The sequence below is a fragment of the Dermacentor variabilis genome, chromosome 3, assembly GCF_050947875.1.
Source record: "Dermacentor variabilis isolate Ectoservices chromosome 3, ASM5094787v1, whole genome shotgun sequence".
Taxonomy (NCBI): domain Eukaryota; kingdom Metazoa; phylum Arthropoda; class Arachnida; order Ixodida; family Ixodidae; genus Dermacentor; species Dermacentor variabilis.
In genome coordinates, this window is record NC_134570.1 from 10,261,397 (window position 1) to 10,284,783 (window position 23,387).

The 23,387-nt window shown below is 46.9% G+C and overlaps 1 protein-coding gene across 3 annotated transcripts in view; it reads right to left on the bottom strand.

Annotated features, from left to right (window-relative positions):
• Positions 1-23,387, bottom strand: part of mTor (serine/threonine-protein kinase Tor) — a 461,269-nt gene that overhangs the window by 173,931 nt on the left and 263,951 nt on the right. For all 3 annotated transcript variants that reach the window (XM_075684170.1, XM_075684168.1, XM_075684169.1), the window contains 4 exons: positions 11,283-11,416; positions 8,313-8,391; positions 7,976-8,115; positions 7,779-7,879 (listed from right to left, as the gene is read on the bottom strand). In XM_075684170.1, coding sequence (XP_075540285.1) covers positions 7,779-7,879; positions 7,976-8,115; positions 8,313-8,391; positions 11,283-11,416 — 454 coding nt within the window. The remainder of the gene's footprint in view (positions 1-7,778; positions 7,880-7,975; positions 8,116-8,312; positions 8,392-11,282; positions 11,417-23,387) is intronic.

Here is a 23,387-nt window from a genome sequence, read left to right on the forward strand (position 1 = left end):
TCAATAAAACAAACAAATTTGCGGTGTGTCACTTGACTTCTTAGCACCTGGCATGACAGGCTTGAGGTAGCTGCCTTTTGTTATATTGTGATGGTCTTTTGCGTCCGCTTTCCACTTGGCTCGTCGTGGTCGAGCAGCACGTGGCAAACAACACAGCGACGAAACACAGCGCTCCTCTGTGTGATCGAGGAGGTAAGCGAATTTCGCCACAGGCTTGGCTCGGCCGGCTCATAGCCTCTGAGAATGCGTCGATGCCAGTGCAATCTCGGAGGCCATAGCCAGCTGCCAGCCTGCACGGTGCGCTGCAGAGAGAGGGGGAGAAGTGAATGCATGGCTGGGCGTGACCCTCGAGACTGCGCCAGGGTGGTTTCTGAGGCCAGCCCAGCTGCGGCTGCCTGCGCAGCACTGTAAGAGTTGAGGAGGACTTGGGGATGAAAAACTGGAGGTTTATTTACATTATTTACAGTGAGACGACCAAGAAATTAACAGTCATAGAGTCATTACAAGCCGGCAGCAACTCGGACGCTGCGGCCCGTGGCAAGAAGCTCGAAAGAGGTGAATCAAAGAATGCTCTAGGAATGCTCTCTTGCTGCTCCCAGTCTCGGGCTTTTAAGCCAGTCGGTGTCTCGAAGTCGCGTCACGTTCGGCCAATCGGCGAGCCTGCTCAGGTGACGCCATTTTCGCCCTATCGGCGAGCCCGCTCAGGTGCTGTCATTTTCGGCCAATGGTAGGCTCCCGTGCGATTGAGCCACACCCGGCGGAGAGGGTCACTCCTTGGGCCCCAATTGTCTGAGGGCTTACTTCTCCCTGCGGTATTGCCTCGCTGGCTTGCAAATGCCCTCACAAAGGCGGATGGGGGAATGGCTGCCAGGCCTTCACAGTGCATTACAGCCGTCTTGCTTCGGGGCCCACGTTACCTGGAACAGTGCCAGGCTCTCGCTACACTTTCGGGACCTGTGTTACCTGGAACCGTGCCAGGCTCCCGCTACACTTTCGGGAAGAGTCAAGCTGTGAATAGCTCCAGATGCGGCGTACGAGGTGGCAACCACCAACTTGTTTGCACGTGCCGCGCCTCGGGAATGTGGTATACGTGCTTGTGCGCTCTTCAATTAGCTGTGGCGCGATTCGATGTGGTCTGGTGAACTCGAAGGAGGCTCAGGAAAAGGTCCCGTATCTAACAGCTCGTCCTCACCCCGGAAGTTCGGAATGGCCGGCGAAATCAATTCGCTGGCCATGATGAACGCTGAAAGAACCTGCAGGGTACTGGTGTCGAGCCTCGTTTGACGAACTTCAGGATCCTGGGCCCTGGAGAACATAAGTCAAACAAACAAAACAACACAGCGCTGCACCACGTGTAAGCGCAGGCTCTTCACCTCTGATTCGCCAGGCTATTACTGAATCAAAATGAACCCTGATCTTTTATTTCCCCAATTTTGACGAAGCAGTTCCAACCACCTTTCCAAACCGCTATCCAGTTCTCCCAGAATGCCGACAAAACCAGGTTGTCACTGTTGTAGCAAAACAATGGGTCGTTGTTGTTGCAAACAAATAATGAAAACAGCCAAACATAACTTAAGTGGCCTAATTTCGCGAACAGCCTGTTCTCACCCTAGCACAGTGACGTACTTATCTCATGTACTGTTGCCACTGAACAGTCTGGTCAACTCTACAAGTACGTAATCACAAGTGCTCTAGCTTTGTGGTCACTATTCAGAACCTGTACTTGCGTCGTAGGCAAATGTTTCATTATGCTTACTTACATTTCTTCCTTTAGTCCCTACAGGACACGTAATCTAAACGAACAATTAAACTTGTGGGACTTACGCACTCCGCAGAACCCTTAAAATAATGCGTCTCCTAATAACTAGTTCCAGCACGCTAACTAGAGAAGTCAGAATGCGTCTGCCCTCAACACACACGAGCAACCCAGTCATAAATCTGCTTCCTTCCGTCCACACAGGACACGCGCTAATGGAACTAAGAACGCTTCTCAGTGGAAAGGATGCATTTCCTGAAAACCTACGCGGTTAACCTTAGAAAATAAAAAAAAAACGCATAAAGAAAGAAGGTTAACTAATACACATGCGCGTTACCATAGGCCTCTCAGGGATAATCTTGACACTCAGGTTACTCACACACAAGGAAAAGAGCCTATCTACTCATTAATGAACATCTCGCGAAACTACATGCTTACATAAAACTCACCTTTCCAATCTCGAAGCTTCTCGAACAAAAACACAAACAAAGCTCATACTTTTACATATCGAAAGAAACTTAAATCGCGATAATTATCCGATGCTCAAAAAATAAAACAAAACAGAACGTTGCACTTCTGCGGAGGCTCTGTTTGCCTCCCGTTCCAAACGTTTTCGACTGACTCACTTTTGAGTTGTACTCGAGGTGGTCGCGGTTCGAAAGCTACTCTGGCTACCGAGGAACAAAAGGGCTGACTCACTATCAGCTCCCCCAAGACGTTACAGTCTCCTGCTAATTTGTGTCCTGGCGTCATGCTTTCTTCACTAACTCGATTGACCGCGTCGCGACTCCTTATCACTTCGTCTCGTCCTGCCACATTGCCCTTCTTCGTACTACACGCTGAACTTCGAAAAGAACGACGGACCAACAAGGAACATAACTGCCCCGTGTCCTTTGTCCGCATCCGTGTAGAACCTGCTTCCCGGTCTCTCTTTGACCGTTGGCTCGAACGTGTTGGATGCGTCAACACCATCAACGACGACCGCACCTTTCTTTTCCTAGCGCCTGTCGCCGTTTTTGGCTTCGCTACATTAGCCACTGCATTCTGATCTTTAGGGTGCTTTTTTTTGCGGCGCTTTCTCTTGGAATTCCCTTTTGTGCTGTCCTCTGGCGCCTTGTGCTGGCCGGTACACACCTTGTCGGCCCGGATCGGTCTCTTACCCGCACAGTCTGAGTGATTTTCATTTAAATCTACTCTCTCTTGGTTACCTAGACTGGCGGAGAGCTGCACCGATCCCTGAACAATGCGGTTGTCTCCTCTTGGGCTATGTAGCTCGCATTCCTGAGAGCTGCCCTCAACTGCATCGTCCAGCTGGCACTGCACTTCGGCACGCAGATCCGACTCGACAGTTATCTCGACATGGGTGCTTGCGTCCGTCGGGTCAGCGGTACTCTGTACTTCATTAACTAACTCATTAACATTACCTGCGACGCACACGCGCGGTGACTGTGCCAATTCATTCACAGCTGGCCTAGCTGTGTCTACAGTGCGCTGTTGGCACAGCACCTCGTCGCTTTCACTACGGCCTTTAACAGCCTCTGTTGCCACTAAGGCATCGTTAGCAGCTAGCCTTTTCTCTTCCCCTACGAAGGTGCCGCTAATCTCACAGGCAATAACTCTTTCGTCGGCTTTTCGCAAAAATCCGCTAGATACTTGCTCATTCTAGCGCTCTGTACTGCCTACAGAATATTCAGACAGGCGTTGTCTTTGTTCCTTTAACTGTTGAAAATATTGTATCTGTTTTTCCAATGCTGCTATCTCTTTCTCATGTTTTTCCTTACGTTCGTGACTCTCATGCTTCCGTTCACGACGCTCACGCTCCCGTGGTTCTTGTATCACCTCCCAAGCAAGCTCAATGCTTTCATCATCATTGCCGCTATCTTGAATTGCCTTTATGATAGCTGGCTTTTTCATCTGTTCGTCTGCCTCAACTCCCAAATCGTCACACACCAACAACAAGTCGAACCTCCTCAACCTTCTAAGATCCATGGCAGCTGCCTTGACTGGTGGTTAGAACTGTTTTCCTTAATTAATTTGTGCAAACACACAATGCAACAAATTTCCGATTCCTAGAACTATCAAAATAAACTCAACATTTGAAGTCTGGCGAATCAAAAGGAAAAAAAACCACGTGCTCACTTACGGTTGCAGCACCCTGCCATCTGGTTCATTGGTCCGCTGTTCCCGGTTCCTCAGGACTCCCTGGGTCGAAGGCTCGCTCTTCTTTGCTACTCCCAATTCCTCAGAACTCCTTTTTGGACGAATGCTCTTTTTCGCTGTTTCGGGTTCCTCAGGATTTCTCTCGACGAAGGTTGATCCGTAGCGCTGCCACCAGTTGTTGCACTTGGAGGCGGTCCCACCGCTGCCACCAGTTGTAAGAGTTGAGGAGGACGTCAGGATGAAAAACTGGAGGTCTATTTACATTATTTACAGTGAGACGACCAAGAAATTAACAGTCATAGAGTCATTACGGGCCGGCAGCAACTCGGACGCAGCGGCCCGTGGCAAGAAGCTCGAAAGAGATGAATCAAGGAATGCTCTAGGAATGCTCTCTTGCTGCTCCCGGTCTCGGGTTTTTAAGCCCTTCAGTGTCTCGAAGTCACGTCACGTTCGGCCAATCGGCGAGCCCGCTCAGGTGATGCCATTTTCGGCCAATCGGTGAGCCCGCTCAGGTGTCGTCATTTTCGGCCAATGGTAGGCTCCCTTGTGATTGTGCCACACCCGGCGGAGAGTGTCGCTCCTTGGGCCCCAATTATCCGAGGGCTTACTTCTCCCTGCGGTATTGCCTCGCTGGCTTGCAAATGCCCTCACAAAGGCGGATGGGGGGATAGCTGCCAGGCCTTCACGGTGCATTACAGCCGTCTTGCTCCGGGACCCACGTTACCTAGAACTGGCAGGCTCTCGCTACACTTTCAGGCCCTGCGTTACCTGGAACCGTGCCAGGCTCCTGCTACACTTTCGGGAAGAGTCAAGCTGTGAATAGCTCCAGATGCGGCATATGAGGTGGGGGCCGCCAACTTGTTTGCACGTGCCGCGCCTCGGGAATGTGGTATATCTGCTTCTGTGCTCCATAATTAGCTGTGGCGCGATTCGATGTGGTCTGGTGAACTCGAAGGAGGCTCAGGAAAAGGTCCCGTATCTAATAGCACGCAGCAGAGAATTAGAGAAGTGAATGCACTAATGTTTCGCACCGCTGCCCGCAGCCGCGTAGCATGGCGCAGCTCGCACAGGCTTGCGCATGACCCTCCAAATTGTGTTGGGAAGATCTCGCAGGCCACACTCAGCTGTGCCAGCCTGTGCGGCACATATAAGTGACTGCACAAAAATATTTTGCACTGCCGCATGTAGCCGCGGCGCCAGGCACGTGCAAGAAAGAGAGGTCAGTGGAGAAATACAATAGTGAGCTGCGGCTTGTGCACAAGTATGCAGCTACGTGCGGCAGTGAAAAAGGCCAGTGTTGTTCAACAACGTATTTGACATGGGGACACCGGAGTTATAAAATGCCACGGCAAACAAGTGCTGAATCCCGCGGAAAGCGCTGTACTTGGGATGCAACGGTCAGGTGTTTTTTGGTTTCGGAGATGTTTGTTGGATCCATTGGCTGGACAATTTCAGTTCATTAAAATAAGGTTTTAATTACGTTGATCTCTATGGGGATTTCAAGGAGAATGTCAATTACTTCGTTGTATCCATTATTTTGTTATAGCCCATTTGGTTATAACGAGGTTCGAGTGATTACATTATCCTTTAGATTGATAATCAGAACCGCTGTACACAAAATTTATACAGTTGCTGACCAAGCTGAACGTACTTGACGCTTACCTCCTCAATAACACAAAGGAGCACTGTGTTGTTTGCCATGTGCTGCTCAACCACGACGAGCGAAGTGGAAAGTGGATGCGAAAGACCATCACAATATAACAGAAGGCAGCTATCTCTAGCTCGGCATACTGGATGCAGTCAACAAGCAGCCAGAGTGGAAAAGAATTGGCATTGCCAAAAACCTAGGACTACTACCCTCGACACTTAACAGCATCGTCTCAAAGAGGACCGTGATTGAAGGAAATTAGGCACTTTTCGTCGGAAAAGCTAAGCAGGCTTGTGGCGCCAAGTACGGGAACTTCGACAAGGCACTTCTGACATGATTCAAGCCCAAGCTTACACTGCCGGTGTGAACTTCGACAGCAGTATTTTACGCAAGAAGGCCATGGAAATAGCTGACCGGCTGGGCATTGTAGACATTGTGGCATCAAGTGGCTGGACTGACCATTTCTGAAAGAGGCGTGGCGTTGCTTATAGGGCAGTCAGTGGAGAAGTGGCGAGTGTCAAATTGAACACAGTGGAAGGCCACACATTCGTCTATAATTGAGGGGTATGAGCCTCGCAACACATATGATACCGACGAAACTGGCCTCCTCTTTCAGGTGCAGCCATCAAAGTCACTAAACCTGCAGGGCGAAGCATGCCACGGAGGCAAATACAGCAAAGGCCGGCTGACCGTGCTTCTTTGTTGCAATATGGACGACTTGGACAAGCTAAAGCCATGGGTGATCGGAAAATATCGGGATTCGCGGTGCTTGTAGAACACACGCCTACTGCCACACCACAGCAATAGCAACAGTCGTGTGTGGATGACTTGTTGTTTGTTCGATGAATTTTTTAGGTATTTCGACAATAAGATGGGCTCGCTATGCACGAGTGTTCTTTTTATTGACAACTGCACAGCCCACCCTAGAGACCAGCTTTTTCTTTGGAACATCAAGTTTGAGTTTTCTCCAGCGAACCCAAGGCATTTTTTGCAACCGCTGGATTCCGGCATCATACAGAATTTAAAGCACTCCAATCAGAAGTGTATTATGAAGCACTGACTGGCACGCATTGATTGTGGAAAGCAGCCTGCAACCATCTCTGTACTTGACACAATGCACTATATTGCTACAGTGTGGAATGCAGTGAGTGCATCAACTGCACAGCACTGCTTCCTGAGGTGTGGCTTCCACATGGACGGGGAGGCCGAAATGGCCATGGTGCAAGCTGAAGAGTCAACAGTAGCCACTAGTGACTAAGAGCACCGTGAGGCGATGGATACGCTGGGCGCCATAGGGGTCTCATGTGCTATGTCGCCATGGATGCTGCTGTCATGATGTCGGAGCACCATAGCATCACAAATATAGCTGCAAATTAGGTCACAAGTGATGACGCCCATGCCTCCAATGATGACGACAAGCACGAGCCACAAGATTCCGGGGATTTGACAGATTCAATATTTGCAGAAGCCATTGCGGTTCTGTACCTCCTGCACAGGTACGCCGCACCTCAACGCGATGCTGACAGCAATGCAGACTTTCAGGCAATCGAGAAACATGTGGTGCTGTCCAGTGAGTGAAAGAAACGCAGGCCTCCATTCTCGAGTTTTTTAAGCCTTGAAAGGCAACCTTAAAGAAATAAATGGTTTCAAATTGAAACTACACTCTTTTCGATAATTTTTTTTAGCTTTTCCCACTGCTGCGTTTTCCTTGCTGTTACGTTTTTTTCCCTCCAGTCGGATGAAATATGTATGAACGGGGTTCCACTGTAATCGCAAAAAGTTTATCATGCTGACATTAACATTTCAACACTCCAAGCAACAGCTGTACATACAGATGTAATAAAAAGTGCCCAAACTTCAATGAATCTGATTTCAAGCAGATTCAAATTAGCCCCCACAACTACAAAAAATATAGTGTGCGGCCCCCTCTGAGACAAATTTTTATAAAATACTAGTGATGCCATATTTAAGAATTTTGGCGAGTTCAAGGAAATCTGAAAATCTTGTTTAGCCCTGCGTCATAAGAACACTCAATTATAAATTTGTACAATTATAATGCTGTTTTACACCATATCCTATTTGGGTTCAAACTCAAATGAAAACTGGCTATCCGATGAGTTTGAATAAGTGTGTGTGCGTGCGTGTGGTGCACACACATGCATGCTACCACACACACGTGAAAAGAGGTAAATTATTTGTCTATTGTCAGCTCACCAAGGCCCCAAGCAGCTGCTGACGCCATGCGAGCCATCTTTTGTTGGTTGCTGTGTGAACTATTGCTCCAGTTTCCACTCGAGAGCTGGTAAAGCTGCTCCCTGTGGTGTAAAGGAAATAATAACACATTGCTGTTTGAGCATTGCAGGTAGATGGGAAACATTTGCGCATGGTCAACCATGTCAAGTGATACGTACCACTCGCCAAGAACTTCCAGACATCTCATCTGACCCAAGATAAGCTCCACATCATCTGGCTTCTGCTCTCGTGCTCTTCCATAGACCCTCAGTGCATTCTCCCAATCATGCAGCTTTTCATACCAGCGCTCCTTCACTCTCTGCAGACAACGGGGCACATGTCAGTTCCGGAAATTTTGTATGAGAAAAGAAACAAGCCAGCACAACTAAGTTATTTGTATTAAAACTCTTATGAATGCATTTCAAAGCACAGTTCACTGGCCGAATCAGAAAGCAAGCGCAATACAGCACCCACACGAGCACACAAAAGAAAAGAAAAGCAAGGAAGACAACCAACCAGGTCTGTTGCATGACACTTGGTTGCATATTCCAAGACACCAGCGGCAGCTTCCGGCTGCTGCAACTTGTTGTTGATGCTGCCCAAGGAAGAAAAAAAAAATGCTTAGATAAATGAAACTCCACCCAACATATTTCCCAGACAACAGATGAAAGCTGATGAGAAGCAAAAACCGGCTTGAAGATGTCCTGCTGGTACTATTTCAGCCTATGAAATAAGATGTTTGTTCCAAAAACATGTCTCTGACCCAACCATTAATTGAAGAATGGAAATGTTACACCTGTGCTTACACTGCAATAAGGTTCAGCACCTGTACCATCTTTCCTTCTGGTCCCATTTTTTTTTCTGTTTTCTTGTTATGAAGCCATACAAACAAGCGCAAGTTCAGACTCCTTTAATGTTCAGTTAATCCCTTAAAGGACCTTAATGACCTTAGTTCATCACGAGTAATCGTCATTTTTTTTACTTATGGCTGTTTTACCTTGTCATGGGTATTCCGGCAAATTTCTGAATGGCTTTTGACAAACAAAGGGCATAAAAGAGTCTTTTTCCAATTACAACATAGATGGCAGTAGCTGTTTGAAATTCCACGCTGTTACTAAATATGATTTTTCACACTGCATGGCAGCAGGTTTTCCCTTTAATGTGATAGTGTAAAAGGCCTCGTGTTGCAGAAAATCCGGTGTCGGCGTCCGGCATTCACCGTCAAATATCATTTCGAAAAGAAAAAAAAAGAGAAGAGAGAGGGAGAAAGGGAGGTAACGTGCCAAAACCACTTTCTGATTATGAGGCACGCCCTAGTGGAGGACTCCAGAAATCTCAACCACCTGGGTTTCTTTGACATGCACCTAAATCTAAGTACACAGTTGTTTTCGCATTTCACCCCCCTCGAAATGCAGCAGCCGTGGGCGGGATTCGATTCTGTGACCTCGTGCTCAGCAGCCCAACACCATAGCTACTAAGCAACCACGGCGGGTGTTTCAGAAAAAAGATTTTCATACCACCCATACTGAGGCCCTTTATGTGGCGCAAGGAAGTTACTGAATTAATTGAATTTCTCTAGCTAGAATACGTAGAAAAATCTTGAAGTATGGCTTACCGTATTTAATTGATTCTAACAGGCCCTCGATTGTATCGCAGATCTGTTTTACATGTCAAAAAAAAAAAAAAAGGAAAAGAAAAAGCGCTCTCGATTGTAACGTGCAACCATTTGCCGTGACCTAAAGAAAGAAAAGTCATTTACAGTACCGTGCACCTCCTTCTTTCATATTGAAATACAACTTTCTCTCATTTGGAAAAAATAAAGATTTACTCCCAATGCACTAAAGTTGCGATAAATAAAAAAGTCGCAGTTTCGCACGAAAGGCAAAGCATCAATTACAATAACAAATTAGTCAACAGCTATATGAAAAGTAAGGATAGTAGTTTTATCAGCCATATAAACTTTTGATGATGTGTGGTGTTTTATGGCGCAAGGGCCAGGTTTGGCCAAAGAGCGCTATGACAAGTGGTAATGTGAACGATGTATTATGGATGACGTGCACAATGAACTCCTCATAGTAGATGTGATATGGATGTAAAAGGGCCTAAAAACAGCTACACACGGGAGGGTCCAATCTTCGTGTGCTCAGGTACGTGGTGTCGCGTCATATAAAATTTTAAGCATTGGCTTACTAACTAAATTAACAAGCATGGTGTATTGCACACACAAGCATGAACATGTCTCGTTTAATGACCACGGAAACCCTTCAAATGCTGGAGTGAGGAAGTGTGGTAGCAGGTGCAAGATAATTGACCTTTGTACGGCCCCTTGCTTCGACGCAGACTAAGCAACGAGAACACAGCGTGGTGCACTTAGATGCGTAGACTTGTCTCCACCGCAGATCACTTTCAATATAGGGGCTTTACGGCCGCGCCGTAAGTAGTAGCCACCAGTGTAGAATGCCTCTGCTCTTTGCGTCAATCCCGCACAGAAGTTTCAGGAACTCCGAATGCCTGTGATTTCCATCCATCTCCACACATGTGATAGCTTTCCTTTTAATTGTGGCATCGTGATAAACTCGGCATGTCTTTGCAGTCAGCACTTCCATGCTCATAGAGCAAATGCAGAAAACGGGAAGACGGGCGGTGCACTAACCTGACAATGCCAAAGAAAGCATTGTCTAAGCATATGTATACAGCACATGGAGAAAGCTATGGCGGCTAGGCTCGAAGCGCATACGAGGTGGCCATCTTGAAATGCAGATGGCGATATGCAGGGAAAACACGGAGAAAGCGGGAGATGGAAATTCAAGACGATGAGCAAAACGAGAACAAGATGAAAGCAGGAGCCAATGTTTCGACAGGTGGACTTATCTTCTTCAAGAAGACAAGTCCACTTGTTGAGACGTTGGTTCCTGCTTTCAACTTGTCTTCTTCACAAAGACAAGTCCACTTGTTGAAAGGTTGGCTCCTGCTTTCACCTTGTTCTCATTTTGCTTATCGATGGAAATATGGTAACGCAGATTTAGGGTTGTACTCGATTCTAATGCGAAAGCAATTTTTGGACCCATTTTATTGGGAAATAAGTGCGCGTTAGATTAGAGTAACTATGGCACACGGAACCTACAGACATGATAGCATCACATTGTAATTTGAATATTTGAGAAAACATAATTCTGTTACATGAAAACTCAAAGAGACCCTTTTTCCAGCATTTATACCACTCATAGACCGGCCACGGTGTCCGCCAATTGCATGTGCCAGGAATCTTTGATTGCTATTGCGTTCTACTCTTAAAGGCGAAACTTAAGCATCCTTCAAATTTCTGTTCTGAGGTCGTGCTTTTTGCATTTGATTTTCCTGTGTTTTTAAACAAACATGGCATCATCCTTGCGGTGTTTTAGTGACAACACTCTCGAGGACCATGGGTATGAAGACAAAGAAAGAGTTAACAGAGCCACTAAAGTAACATTTCTTAGTTTCATATACCTAATCAGTGCTTCCAACACTTCAGTAGTAGGACCTCTGTGAAATTCGTCCTCTTTGTAGTGGAGTGCCTTTGCATATGCTCGACATTTCATGGCACGCTCACCAAGCAACTTCTGATCAAGTGGAAGGGGACCCTGCACAGAAAATAAGACACACTGGGTAAGCACATTACAACTGCAAAAGTATTTAAAAGATATTGAAAGTGGGGTGTCTAACCAAACCTGAACTGAAAACCACACCCAAACTGGAATTCTAGCCGGAACTGAATCCAAAACCAAACCCATATACTTAGAATGTGCCTGAACACAAACCAAACCTGAACTGAAAAGAATAATAATGGTTACTGATTCGGCATGAAACGATTCAAGCATACAGGGTGTAAATGGGTGCTCAACAGGTAAGCAATTCTTTGAGCTGATTACTTTTCTCAGTCGGCAAGTATATTGTCACGAGCAGATTGTTACGACTCACAGAGTCGCATTATGTGCAAGAATGTGTGCTTGTGCTGGTAAACTGTGTGTAAAGGTGTGTACTGGTAAATTTACAGCCACTTAGGCAGAGACGCTTGCACTTGAGAACTCGGCCATGCCAGTTGTGTTCCACGCCCGAAACATTATTTCAATGGCACATGTAGAATCACCATTTCTGTTGAATGTCCCAATTCGGCTGTTAAACCAGCTTGCTACCATTACTATCTAAACCGTAAAACACACACAGCAGCACATGTGAAAAGCAAGGAAGTAGAGACAGTTAAACCTGGATATAACGAACTTCTATGTAACAAAGTACTTAACTTTTTATAATTTCTTGTCCATAGAGCACCATGCATTTAAAACGTAAACATAACGAAGTGTGTTTACATAAAATTTCAATAAAACAAAATCTCATTGCTGCCGCAAAAGAATACCAAGACAATAAATAGAAACGTTTGTGGACACAGAAAGTCAAATGGTTGAATTATAAGCAGCTGCTTGTGAACACACTTCTCAAATCGTGTGTTGAGTGACCAAGAGTGACCACCAAAGCAGAACAGTGTCACGTTCCACATAAAGTCGAAGTGCAATGAGACCCTATTGTGCCCCGTATGCTGTATGCTTTGGGTGCAAGTGAAAGCGTGTGAGCGTGAGCCGAGAAGGATGGTGGCTCCTCTTCCCGCATGAGCAAGAGGAAAGAGGGAAGGGAGCTCACTCGCTGTAACACGATAAAGGGCACACGACTGGGGGGCAGGTTGGCACGTGTCTCCTATGCTAGCGCAGCCATGGCAACGCTTGGCTGTCAGCACGGCTGAACGCATATGCAGCCCACCCGCCCTGTTTTAGAGGTGATACGTGATATGCGTGTTTTTTTCTTTTTTTTTGTGGTGTGAGGGCCAGGTGTGGCCAAAGAGTGCCATGACTGATAATGTTGTGTTAGGTGCTGAATGGTGAGCTGCGATGATGGAATGTAACATGGCTGTGAAGTGGCCTAAAATCAATCGCTATCTTAGAAGCGTAAAACTATATATAGTATAAAATTATGACAGTGACACGTGGAGTGATCTATGGGTATAGTACGAATGACAAGTGATCATGGGGCTAAAATGCAAGAATATGGAAATAGCATGTATGCCGCCTTAAGGCCTTTGAGCCCAACGGCTGGAAGGCAGGTGCTTTCTTTTAATGCAGCTAACGCAGCAGAAACCTCTGTTAAGAGGCCGTGCTACGGATTCCTGGGGCTATAACATGAAAACTATGTACATCTTTTAAATATTCGAACAAGGATTGACATTTAAAGAAAGGTTCTATACATACATATTGAAAAGATTTTATGCCAAAAAAACAGCACACACCAGAAAGACGACGACACCACGGGCGCTACTTCAACTGTTTAATGAGGGTGGAAGCACTCGACATATATAGCCCTCCAAAACACTGCGCATGCGTACAAGGCAACATGGAGTACAAAGTTTTATCAAAGTAGGCGTGATAGAAACTTCAGCTCAGCCTCGTAAAGAAAAACCGATGTATCACTAACACAGTTAGGACCCGCTTTCTTGATGTAGAAGTGTTCCAATGTTTCACGCGATGTCTGATGTTTGCCTCTACCCAAAATCCTCGCTTCGCGGAACCGTGGAACACAATCGGTGCAAGTCCTGCAGTGATCCACAAGTCGCTCACCTTCATTATTTTTTATACTTTTTGCATGCTCCCTAAGCCAGTCGTTGACACAGCGCCCCGTCTGTCCAATGTAGGATTTCCCGCAGGACAGAGGAATTTCATATACCACGTTTGTGGCACACTTTACGAAACGCTGGCCATGCTTCTTCTGACAGCCAGGCATTTGGCTTTCGCAAGTTTTGCGACGGCTTAGCTGGGCAAGCTTTTGGGGAGCGGAGAACACCACCGGTACATTATACCGGTTTGCCACTTTTTTCAGGCTGTGCGTGACTTTATGGATGTATGGTACCACTACAGGCCACTCTTTATTCTTCGGCTCTACCCTGCTTACCCCAGCCTTCACCTTCTTCAAAAGCGTTTCTGCCACAGGGACCAGGGATATATGACCATTAGAGGATGGAGTGGAATTCACTACCGGTGTGGTAATGTAAATGCTTTTCCCCATCAGCGTGCAATTCAGTGCATTGCAGCAGGATGTGAAGCAGGTTAAGTGGCTCCCCACATTTATCACACATGGGTGGATCACCACCGGACAAGAGGTACGCGTGCGTACTGTGTGTGTGTCCTATCCTAAGTCTGCAAAGTGTTACTTCTGTACGGCGGTTCTCTGATACCAGCGGCCAGTTGCCAAGATACGGCTTGATAATATATAGTTTATTTTCTGTTTTTTTATCTCCCAACCACTGCCAGTAAGCCCTGAGCTTTTTCCTTAGGGAGGGCTTGAGGTCCATTACAGGGACAGTCATGGAAGAGTTGGCAGCATTCACGTGGACGGATCTGGCTAGCTTGTCAGCCAACATGTTTCCTTCAATCTCTCAGCGCCCTGGCACCCAGCATACCACGATATGCTGCTTGGGTGCATAGGAGGTGCATAATACTGTGTAAAGGGATAGAATTACAGGGTTTTGATATATTTTCAGTTTTCAAGGCGTTAACGACACTCCAAGAGTATGTGTACGTAACTGCCTTTGGGATATTAAATTCTTTAATGTGTTTAATGGCGGCCAATATCGTGTAGGCCTCTGCTGTGAAAATACTTGTGTTAGGGTGCAGAACACCGGCATCCGAAAAGGATGGATCGACCGCTGCGTAAGACACACCAGAATAACACTTCGATGCATCTGTAAAAAATTCAGGAGAGCAGTATTTTTGCTGTAGTTCGAGGAAGTTCGAGGAAGTACATAGCAGGGGGCATAAGGTGGTATTCAAGCAGTGGAACCCTAGTTTCTTCAGCTATGTCTCTAACATGCAATAAGAAAGGCTGTGCCACTGTAGGCCGGTTGCGAAAAAGTTGAGAACTGGACAAATCGTTTATGGTGGAATACGCGGGCTCCTCACTGTTTGCGTTCACTCTCAGAAAATACATGAAAGACGAATATGTTCTCTGCAGGTGAAGTGACCACTTATCCGATTCAACGTAAAGGCTTTCCACTGGGCTTGTTCTAAAAGCGCCTGTGGACAGGCGAATACCTAAGTGGTGAACAGGGTCTAGCATCTTCAGAGTAGTTGGAGTAGCCGACTGGTAAACTATGGCTACATAGTCTAGCCATGTGCGTATGAGGCTCTTATACAAGTTCATAAGCCATTTTCTATCACTACCCCAGGTTGTGTGAGACAGCACCTTCAAGATATTCATTGTTTTCACACATTTATTTTTAGGCTACTTTATGTACTGTACAAAGGTTAATTTCGCGTCTAAAATTATGCATAAAAACTTATGTTCCCTGCTTCCAGGCAGACGCTCGCCATGCAACACAACTTCAGGATATGGGTGCAGGCCTCTTTTTCCAGAGAAAACGATACAGGTGCTTTATTGTGGGTTCAGTCTGAACCCGTTCTCATTAGCCCATTTGGAGATTTTGTTAAGACTAAGCTGGACCTGTCGCTTAAAGATTGCGAGTGAACTTGATTGAAATCCTATCTGCACATCGTCAACATATATTGAATAGAAGATGTTACGTGGTGTGTGTAGACGAAGAGAATTCATTTTTACTATAAAGAGCATGCAGCTGAGTATGTCGCCTTGCGGCACTCCGGTTTCCTGTACAAATTTCCGTGACAAAACATTGCCCACTCGAACACGAAACGTGCGATTAGACAGATAACTTTCGATAACATTGAGCATATTACCGCATATACCTAAGTGTGAGAGGTCTCTCAATATCCCAAACTGCCACGTACTATCATAGGCTTTCTCTATATCAAGGAATACTGATAAGAAAAACTGCTTATGAACAAAAGCTTCACGGATACATGCCTCGATACGTATGAGATGGTCATTGGTGGATCAACATTCCCGAAACCCGCACTGGTATGGGTTGAGCAATTTGTTTGATTCGAGGAAGTGTAGTAAGCAACAGTTAATAATTTTTTCGAATACTTTGCAGAGGCAACTTTTTAATGTATAGGTCTGTAACTTGATAGCGGAAGGATCCTTTCCATGCTACAGAATTGGAATTATAATAGCCTCCTTCCAACAGAGGGGGATCTCGCCAGAAAACCATATAACGTTGTAAAGGGAAAGGAGGGTTTTTTGTGTTTCGGAGGGTAGTTGTTTCAACATCTCATATATTATGTGGTCTGAACCTGGTTCTGATGTATTACAACAGTTCAGTGCTGCCTGCAGTTCTGCTATGCAGAATCGTTTGTAGTACGCCACACTTTTTGCACATTTTCTTTCCAACTTTTGCTGTTCTATTCGCGTTTTGTACTTTAGGAAGGTTTCAGAGTAGTGTGAGGAGCTCGATATGGTGTTAAAAATGTACACCAAGAAAGTTTGCTTGATCTTCCTGGCTTTCTCCTTGGCTATTTACTAAAGGCAGGGAATACGTTTATTGCCAGTCAACTTTTTTCACTCTATTCCAAACTTTTCTCTTATATGTGTATACAAGTTGATGCTTGATATTGTTACGGTGGGAAAAGAGAACAAGGTCGTCGACGGTGAAGACGACGAAGTGGCAAGAGCCTCTCGGGATTCTCGGCAGCTGTTTATATATACTTTGTAAATAAACCGTGTAAATAGTTTTATAACCGTGACATTTTGGTGGACGTGTGAGGTACGCATCTTCGCCACGGAGCTCCTAGCGGAAGTTTCACCCAGCCTGGCACCATGCTTCCAGCGGAAGGCACTGCATCTGCAGCTGCAATGCCGACTACGCATACCCAGTACGTCCCAGTACCCAATACCCAGTACCTCAGCCGCAAGACCCCGGCATGTTCACCAGCCTCGATGGTGTTGACGTAGAAGAATGGTCGAAGATCTTTAGCGCATCAGCGAGGTGAGCAGGTGGGATCCGAACCCAATGCTGGCCAATGTCGTGTTCTACCTCGACGGAACACCGTGAACGTGGTTTTATACACACGAGGAAGAGCTAACCAGCTGGGACTTGTTCAAAGAAAAGCTGTATGACGTTTTTGGTAATCTGACTGGTCGATAACTAGTCGCCAAGCAACAACTCACCACGCGTGCCCAAACTGCTACAGAGTCGTATGTCTCCTACATTCAGGACGTCCTAGCCCTCTGTCATAAAATCGACACGTCCATGCCAGAGGCAGACAATGTTGCACACATTATCAAAGGCATCGCAGACGACGCATTCAACCTTCTGATCTTCAGAAACTTATCATCTGTCGACGCCATCATGAAGGAATGCCACCGTTTCGAGCAGACGAAGAGTCGTCGTATATACAATCAGTTTACACAACGGCCAAATACTGCAGCGACCTCTACCTGTACCGACCAATTTAGTTCGCCACCACCAAGCGAAAACGTGACTTGAATTGTACGCCGCGAACTCGAAGCAGCGTTTCCTGCCTCGCCTCAACGGACGTCTTGGAGCAACACTGCTGAGACAATGTTGCTGATCCAGTCTGTGGTTCGTCAGGAAATCACTAATATGGCTCTTCCAAGCGCCTGCTCCTCGAGTCGCCCTGACACCCGCCCTGCTCCTATGCCTGGGTCCTATCGCAGTCCGCCTAACAGTGTCCGTTATCCCTACGCTACCAGGAATCAATCGGCAGCACCTCGAGGCGGTGCTGCAATGTCGGATTCGCCGCAAAGTCCTCCTTTGATGCTGTTTACAAGACATAACCTTCTTGACGTCCAAGTTGATGGCACATCCGTCACAGCACTTATATATACCGCAGCCCACATATAGATTATGACCAGCCACATACGCCGCCATTTAAAGAAAATTGTTACGCCTGCCATTACTCGGTTCGTACAAATCGCCGACAATAGCACGGTGACCGTGGTTGGAATGTGTACTGCCCGTGTAAGCATTTCCGGCCGCCACAGTGTCGTTCTTTTCACTGTGTTTGACCTCATACTAGGTCTAGACTTCCTCTCCACCAATTCAGCGCTCATCGATTGTTCCTCAAGTACTGCGCGTCTTGACCTGCCTCTACTGGATGTTCCTCATACACAACACGAAATACGCCTAAGAACGACTGATTTTGTTCAAGTTCCACCACAGGTCTTAACATACATCGAAATGTCGCCTTCCACGCCAGTTCCCGATGGTGATTACATCTCCGCTCCCATAACTGCCATTGTTCTCGCCCACAACGTTACTGTCTCGCATACAATACTGAGGGGCACAAACAATCACATGTACCTCCCTGTGGTGAATTTCGGGATCGCTAAGCAAATTCTTCCTAAAGGTATCACCCTGGCTACAATCCCTGTTTTAGAAGTTAGTTGCGTTGAGACTTTTGCCGTCGACGCTTCCTGTGAGCCTTCCCGGTCTGCCAAATGTACTGACAATGACATTAGGAAAATTATCGCCCCGAACCTGACTCCTTCAGAGAATGAACAGCTCTGCAGTCTTGCTTTCCTACAAGGATATATTCGACCTGAACAATCGACCCTTGGGCCAGACGTCACTTGTCAAACATGGGATACATACAGCAGGTGATACAGCAGTGTACCGAGTTTCAGCTTCAGAGCGGCACGTCATCAAAACGGAAGTAGACAAGATGCTAGTGAAAGACATCATTGAGCCATCGTCAAGTCCCTGGGCGTCCCCTGTCGTACTGGTCAAAAAGAAGGACGGTTCATGCAGATTCTGCGTAGATTACCGCCACCTCAACCGCATAACGAAGGACGTCTACCCACTACCTTGTATTGATGGTGCCCTCGATTGCCTATATGGGGCACAGTATTTTTCATTTATCGACCTACGGTCCGGATATTGCCAAATCGCTGTCGATGATCTAGATCACAAAAAGACAACATTTATAACGCCTGATGGTATTTACCACTTCAAAGTTGTACCTTTTAAGCTATGCAACGCTCCGGCTACCTTTGAGCGTATGATGGGCCCATTACTACAAGGATTCAAGTGGTCGACTTGTATCTGCTACCTAGATTACGTTATTGTGTTCTCACCCTCATTTAGCACACATATTGAGCGCCTTTCAGCTGTACTTGCCGTTTTTCACAAGGCCGGTCTACAGCTCAACTCCAAGAAATGTAACTTCGGCCATCGTGAGATTACTGCTCTTACTTCCGCCACTTTGTTAACAATTTTGCCACCATAGCAGCCTCTCTCACAGATCTCCTGAAGTGTGCCGTTTTCATGGGGATCCTCTCAGGCCACCGCCTTTTCTCACCTTACCCCCATGCTCACCACCCCACCGATTCTAGGACACTTTGCTACTTCAGCCCCTACAGAGGTGCGCACTGATGCCAGTGGCCACAGAACCGGTAGCATCTTGGCACAAGTTCAACACGGCCATGAACATGTCATCGTGTATGCTAGCTGTCTTTTGTCACCTGCGGAGCAGAACTACTCTATTACCTAGCACGAATGTTCGGCCGTTGTGTGGGCAGTGGCGAAATTCCGCCCCTATATATATGGCAGGCCCTTTTCCATTGTAAAGGAGCACCACACACTCTGTTGGCTTTTGTCCTTAAGGGGGGATGTGGCCCTCGAAAACCGGAAAATTGCGAAAAAGTCAATTTTCGAAAACCATACTTTTGGGTTGTATGTCTCAAAAACTAACTGTTCTGTAATTATCAGCACCTAATTCAACCGCAAAGTACCAAAATAAAAAGAAAAAGCTACTTTTGAGGCCACCGTGGCCCACAAAACAGGCGCAAATGCCGAAATGAAGTCAAAATTAGCGCGCGCGCCATTTCCGGTCCATGCGGCCTGTCCGCGCTATCTTGGTGTCGTTTTGACCGTGGATTCTTTGTCTTTTGTTTCTGTTTTGCCACCTTGCAAAATGGCATCATCGGCGCGGTTGAGGCGCTATTGGCGTTTTCCCGCGATGTGATGCGGAGCGCTGATTGGCCGGAGCAGCGCATTCAAATCCTACGGGCTAAAGCACCATCAGCACCACTACTAGCGGAAAAATCAATTCCGAGAAAACAGGCCTTAAAGTTGAATACATGTGTTCTTTTATTATAAAGCTCCTGCGGAGCTTTTAATTAATTCTTGCGGCTCCAGGCACTCTCAATGTGTAGGATTTTCGACTGGTGACAGCCAAAAGCACAGTTTCGCCGCTGAAAAGCGCCTACACAGTCGGCCCTCACTGCGGATGATCGGGAGTTCCATGCTCGTACAAGACTTAGCGCGCGTGCCATTCCCGGCCCATACGGCCTGCCCGCACCATCTTGCTGTCGTTTTGACCATGAATTCTTTGTCTTTTGTCTCTGTTTTGCCGCCTTGCAAAATGGCATCGTCGGCACGGTTGAGGCGCTATTGGCGTTTTCCCACGATGTGAAATGGAGCGCTGATTGGCCGGAGCAGCGCGTTCAAATCCCGAGGGCTAAAGCGCGCCTGTCATTGGCTGCTGCACGGGCGGCGGCGGCTGCTCCCTTTGATGCCATGCCTGCCGCGCCCGCTGCGCTCGCGTCGTTGTTGCCCCTTGCTCCGTCCACGTGCTATACATATACCTGCTTGTGAGCTGCTCATCGCCTTGCGCTGTCTTTGAGATTATTTTCTCAGCTTTTTCTTTTTTTGCTTGTTCTTTGCCGCACGCGATGCCGGAAAAGCCCAAGACAGTGAGATGTTCGGTGTGCGGGAGCGCGATATGCATCTTGTACGAGCATCGAACTTCCGATTTTCCGCAGCGAGTGCTGACTGCGTAGACACTTTTCAGCGGCGGAACTGTGCTTCGGCTGTCGCCAGTCGAAAATCCGACACATTGAGAATGCCTGGAGCTGCAAGAGTTAATTAAAAGCTCCGCAGGAGCTTTCTAATAAAAAAACACATGTGTTCAACTTTAAGGCCTGTTTTCTCGTAATGGATTTTTCGCTAGTAGTGCACCACTACTAGCGAAAAGCTAGCTGGGGAAGGTGATGGGGAAGGTGATATCCCCAGCTTCCCCAGCTTCCCCTAGCTGGGGAAGCTGGGGAAGGTGATATCTCAAGAACCGTTTTTCAGATTTGTAAGCCATCTTTTTATTCTGTTCCTGAATCACTTTGCCAGGGGATAACATGCTTTTTTTTTTTTTGAGAGCTGGTGCAGTTAATTTATAATAAGCGATTAATTTCTGATGAATGTGGTCATTACTGACTACATCAAATTCAAAGTTGTTTTAAAATTTTTTGGAGGGGAAATTAAAGAAAAGGGCTCTTTAGCCCCCTGGGATATCTATCAAGGGATCATCACAGTGAATTTCAGCTTCCTACAATGTCCTGGCATTTCTCCAGGCTCTTCCTCAGGCATATACATGAATCACCAAGTTAGACCTCAATAATTCTGGAACTAATAACTACATCTTTATGAAACTTTGCAGTTCCTCATAGTTCGGTAATGTGAACGTACCCTGAAAGTTTCACCTGGATATATTAAAAAATAAAAAAGTTCGGTCTCCAAGGTAGCCTCACCCCTTAAAAGATTCCACATGGAGGCTTGGACAATGGGCTTTGCAGCTACAATATTCCTATTCGGTGGTTTAAGGGTCTAGTCGCCTACACAAGGACGCTGACTGTTACCCTGTACATACGCAAGCCAACGCCGACATGGACACTTTCGCAAGTGTTCTTTCCATTTCCTAGCTTTTGGACATGGCCAACGAGCAACGCCATGAGACAACTTTGAGGACCCTCACTGACCGAATGGAATCTGCTCCTACTGATCCATCGTTACGGTGGTTCGTTCTCAACGACAGGATATTGTACCGACGCAGTTCTCATCCTGATGGTTCTCCCCTTCTCCTTGTTGTTCCTCAACACTTCTGCTTAAAGGGATACGGACACAAAAATTGGTGGGGGGTTTTCTGCGTCAGAACAAAAGTTGAACTGTTAAAAATGACGAATACAACAAGCTGCTTAGAAAAAAAGAACGAGAAACACCTTTCTTTTGTGATTTTCTGTTGCGCCTTGCCTCCAAGCGGCCGCCGGGAGAAGCTGAAACTTGACGTCATGACACCCCCGCGTGCCCGCGCGCGCGCGGCCAAGGTCAGCCACAGCCGGCGCAGTCTTTCCGGAGTGTCGGTCCCTTGCAGCGTTTGTTTATCGCCGTCGGCTATGTTCGCACGTGGTCTGTCTGAAACATTATCCCCGTCAGCGCTCCATGCAGGTGGTGCATCTTACACGCGTGTTCGCACGGTCGTTGATCGGTATTGAAGCATTCTTCGTAGCGGAAGAAAATGCCCAGACATTACTGCGTCCACGGCTGTTATAACAGCATTATCGGTCGTGACACGCCGTCGCGCACGTCTCCCAGAGACAAGGTGCGTGAACTTTGCATACGTGCCTGTCAGCCACCACACCCAGCATGGAGACTTCTAAAAAATGGCTTCACTTGCGCGGACCACTTCGTCAACGATGCTTATGCGACCGGGCTAACCCGGCTGTGCTCAAAAGCCTTGTTGCATGCCGCTCAAAAGGCTCCTGTTGAGGCAATGCAATTCAAAGAGTGGGTGCTTAGTGACGCATTCGTAACTGTTAGCTGTGTTCGCCAACTTTTGTTGTTCTTGCAACAGACCCTCTCTCTTTCTGTATGCATGTAGCCGCAGCGGTGACCGCAGGAGTGCCTGTTGAAAGAAGGGAAATTACCCTTTCATTGGCTGTGCAAGAACAGATATTCTTGGCTTGTGACAGAAATTGTTTACCCTGCGGATGCATGTGTTTATCACAAAACAAAATAGTCATGTTGTGTGCACTCTCGCTGCGTCTAATATTGAACGACAGCATACGAGCGCTCTTTTAATTGATCAAATATACAAAACACAGCCAGTGAATGAACGCCAGACAACAGCATACATGTGTAGTAATCTAAAATGCGCAGCACATTTATCTACATTGCCATTTCACACGTTGCTTTTCAACCTCAAGCAAAATATTATGGATTTTCATAGGTCTCTGCATAATCATGCGTCGGGTTTCATGACTTGGTTGTTCACGCAGCATTTCCCTATTAAATGTCACAGCTAAAGACTTTCCTTTGTCTATGGCCACAGAATCTATGTAGCTAAGTGATCTGGTCGACGGGTCCCTAGCGCAGCCGCCCATCTAAATGAGTTCAACCAGTAAATGGCTTCTAATGGCGTGAATGTGAAAGTAGCCGTAACCACAGGGCTATGAAACGGCTGGAAAATTCTACACATGCCGTGCCTCGTCGCGTAAAAACGAAGTGTGCAGCGATCGAAAGCCGACAGCGTAGGTAAGCACAAAGCGACGAGCTACGCTACCTACGATTCAGCCGTAATAGCTCCCTTTCTGCCTCAACGCGGGTCACGAAACTAGGCACTTTGCATCCTACGTAACATAATTTTAGGAACTGCTGCTGCTGCACTTCAAGTTTACTAGAAAAAGAAATTAACATTTTGCTGGCCCGGACCGCCTGACCGGCACGTTCAAGGCCACCTGCTCTTCTTTGCCGCTTGACGCGGAAGGCTCGCTAAGTTGGAACGGTCCTCATCTACAGACGTGTACTCATCGCTGGTAGAGGCACCGGAACCCGAATCCATGCTCGCGATTGCGGCGGCGGCGCAC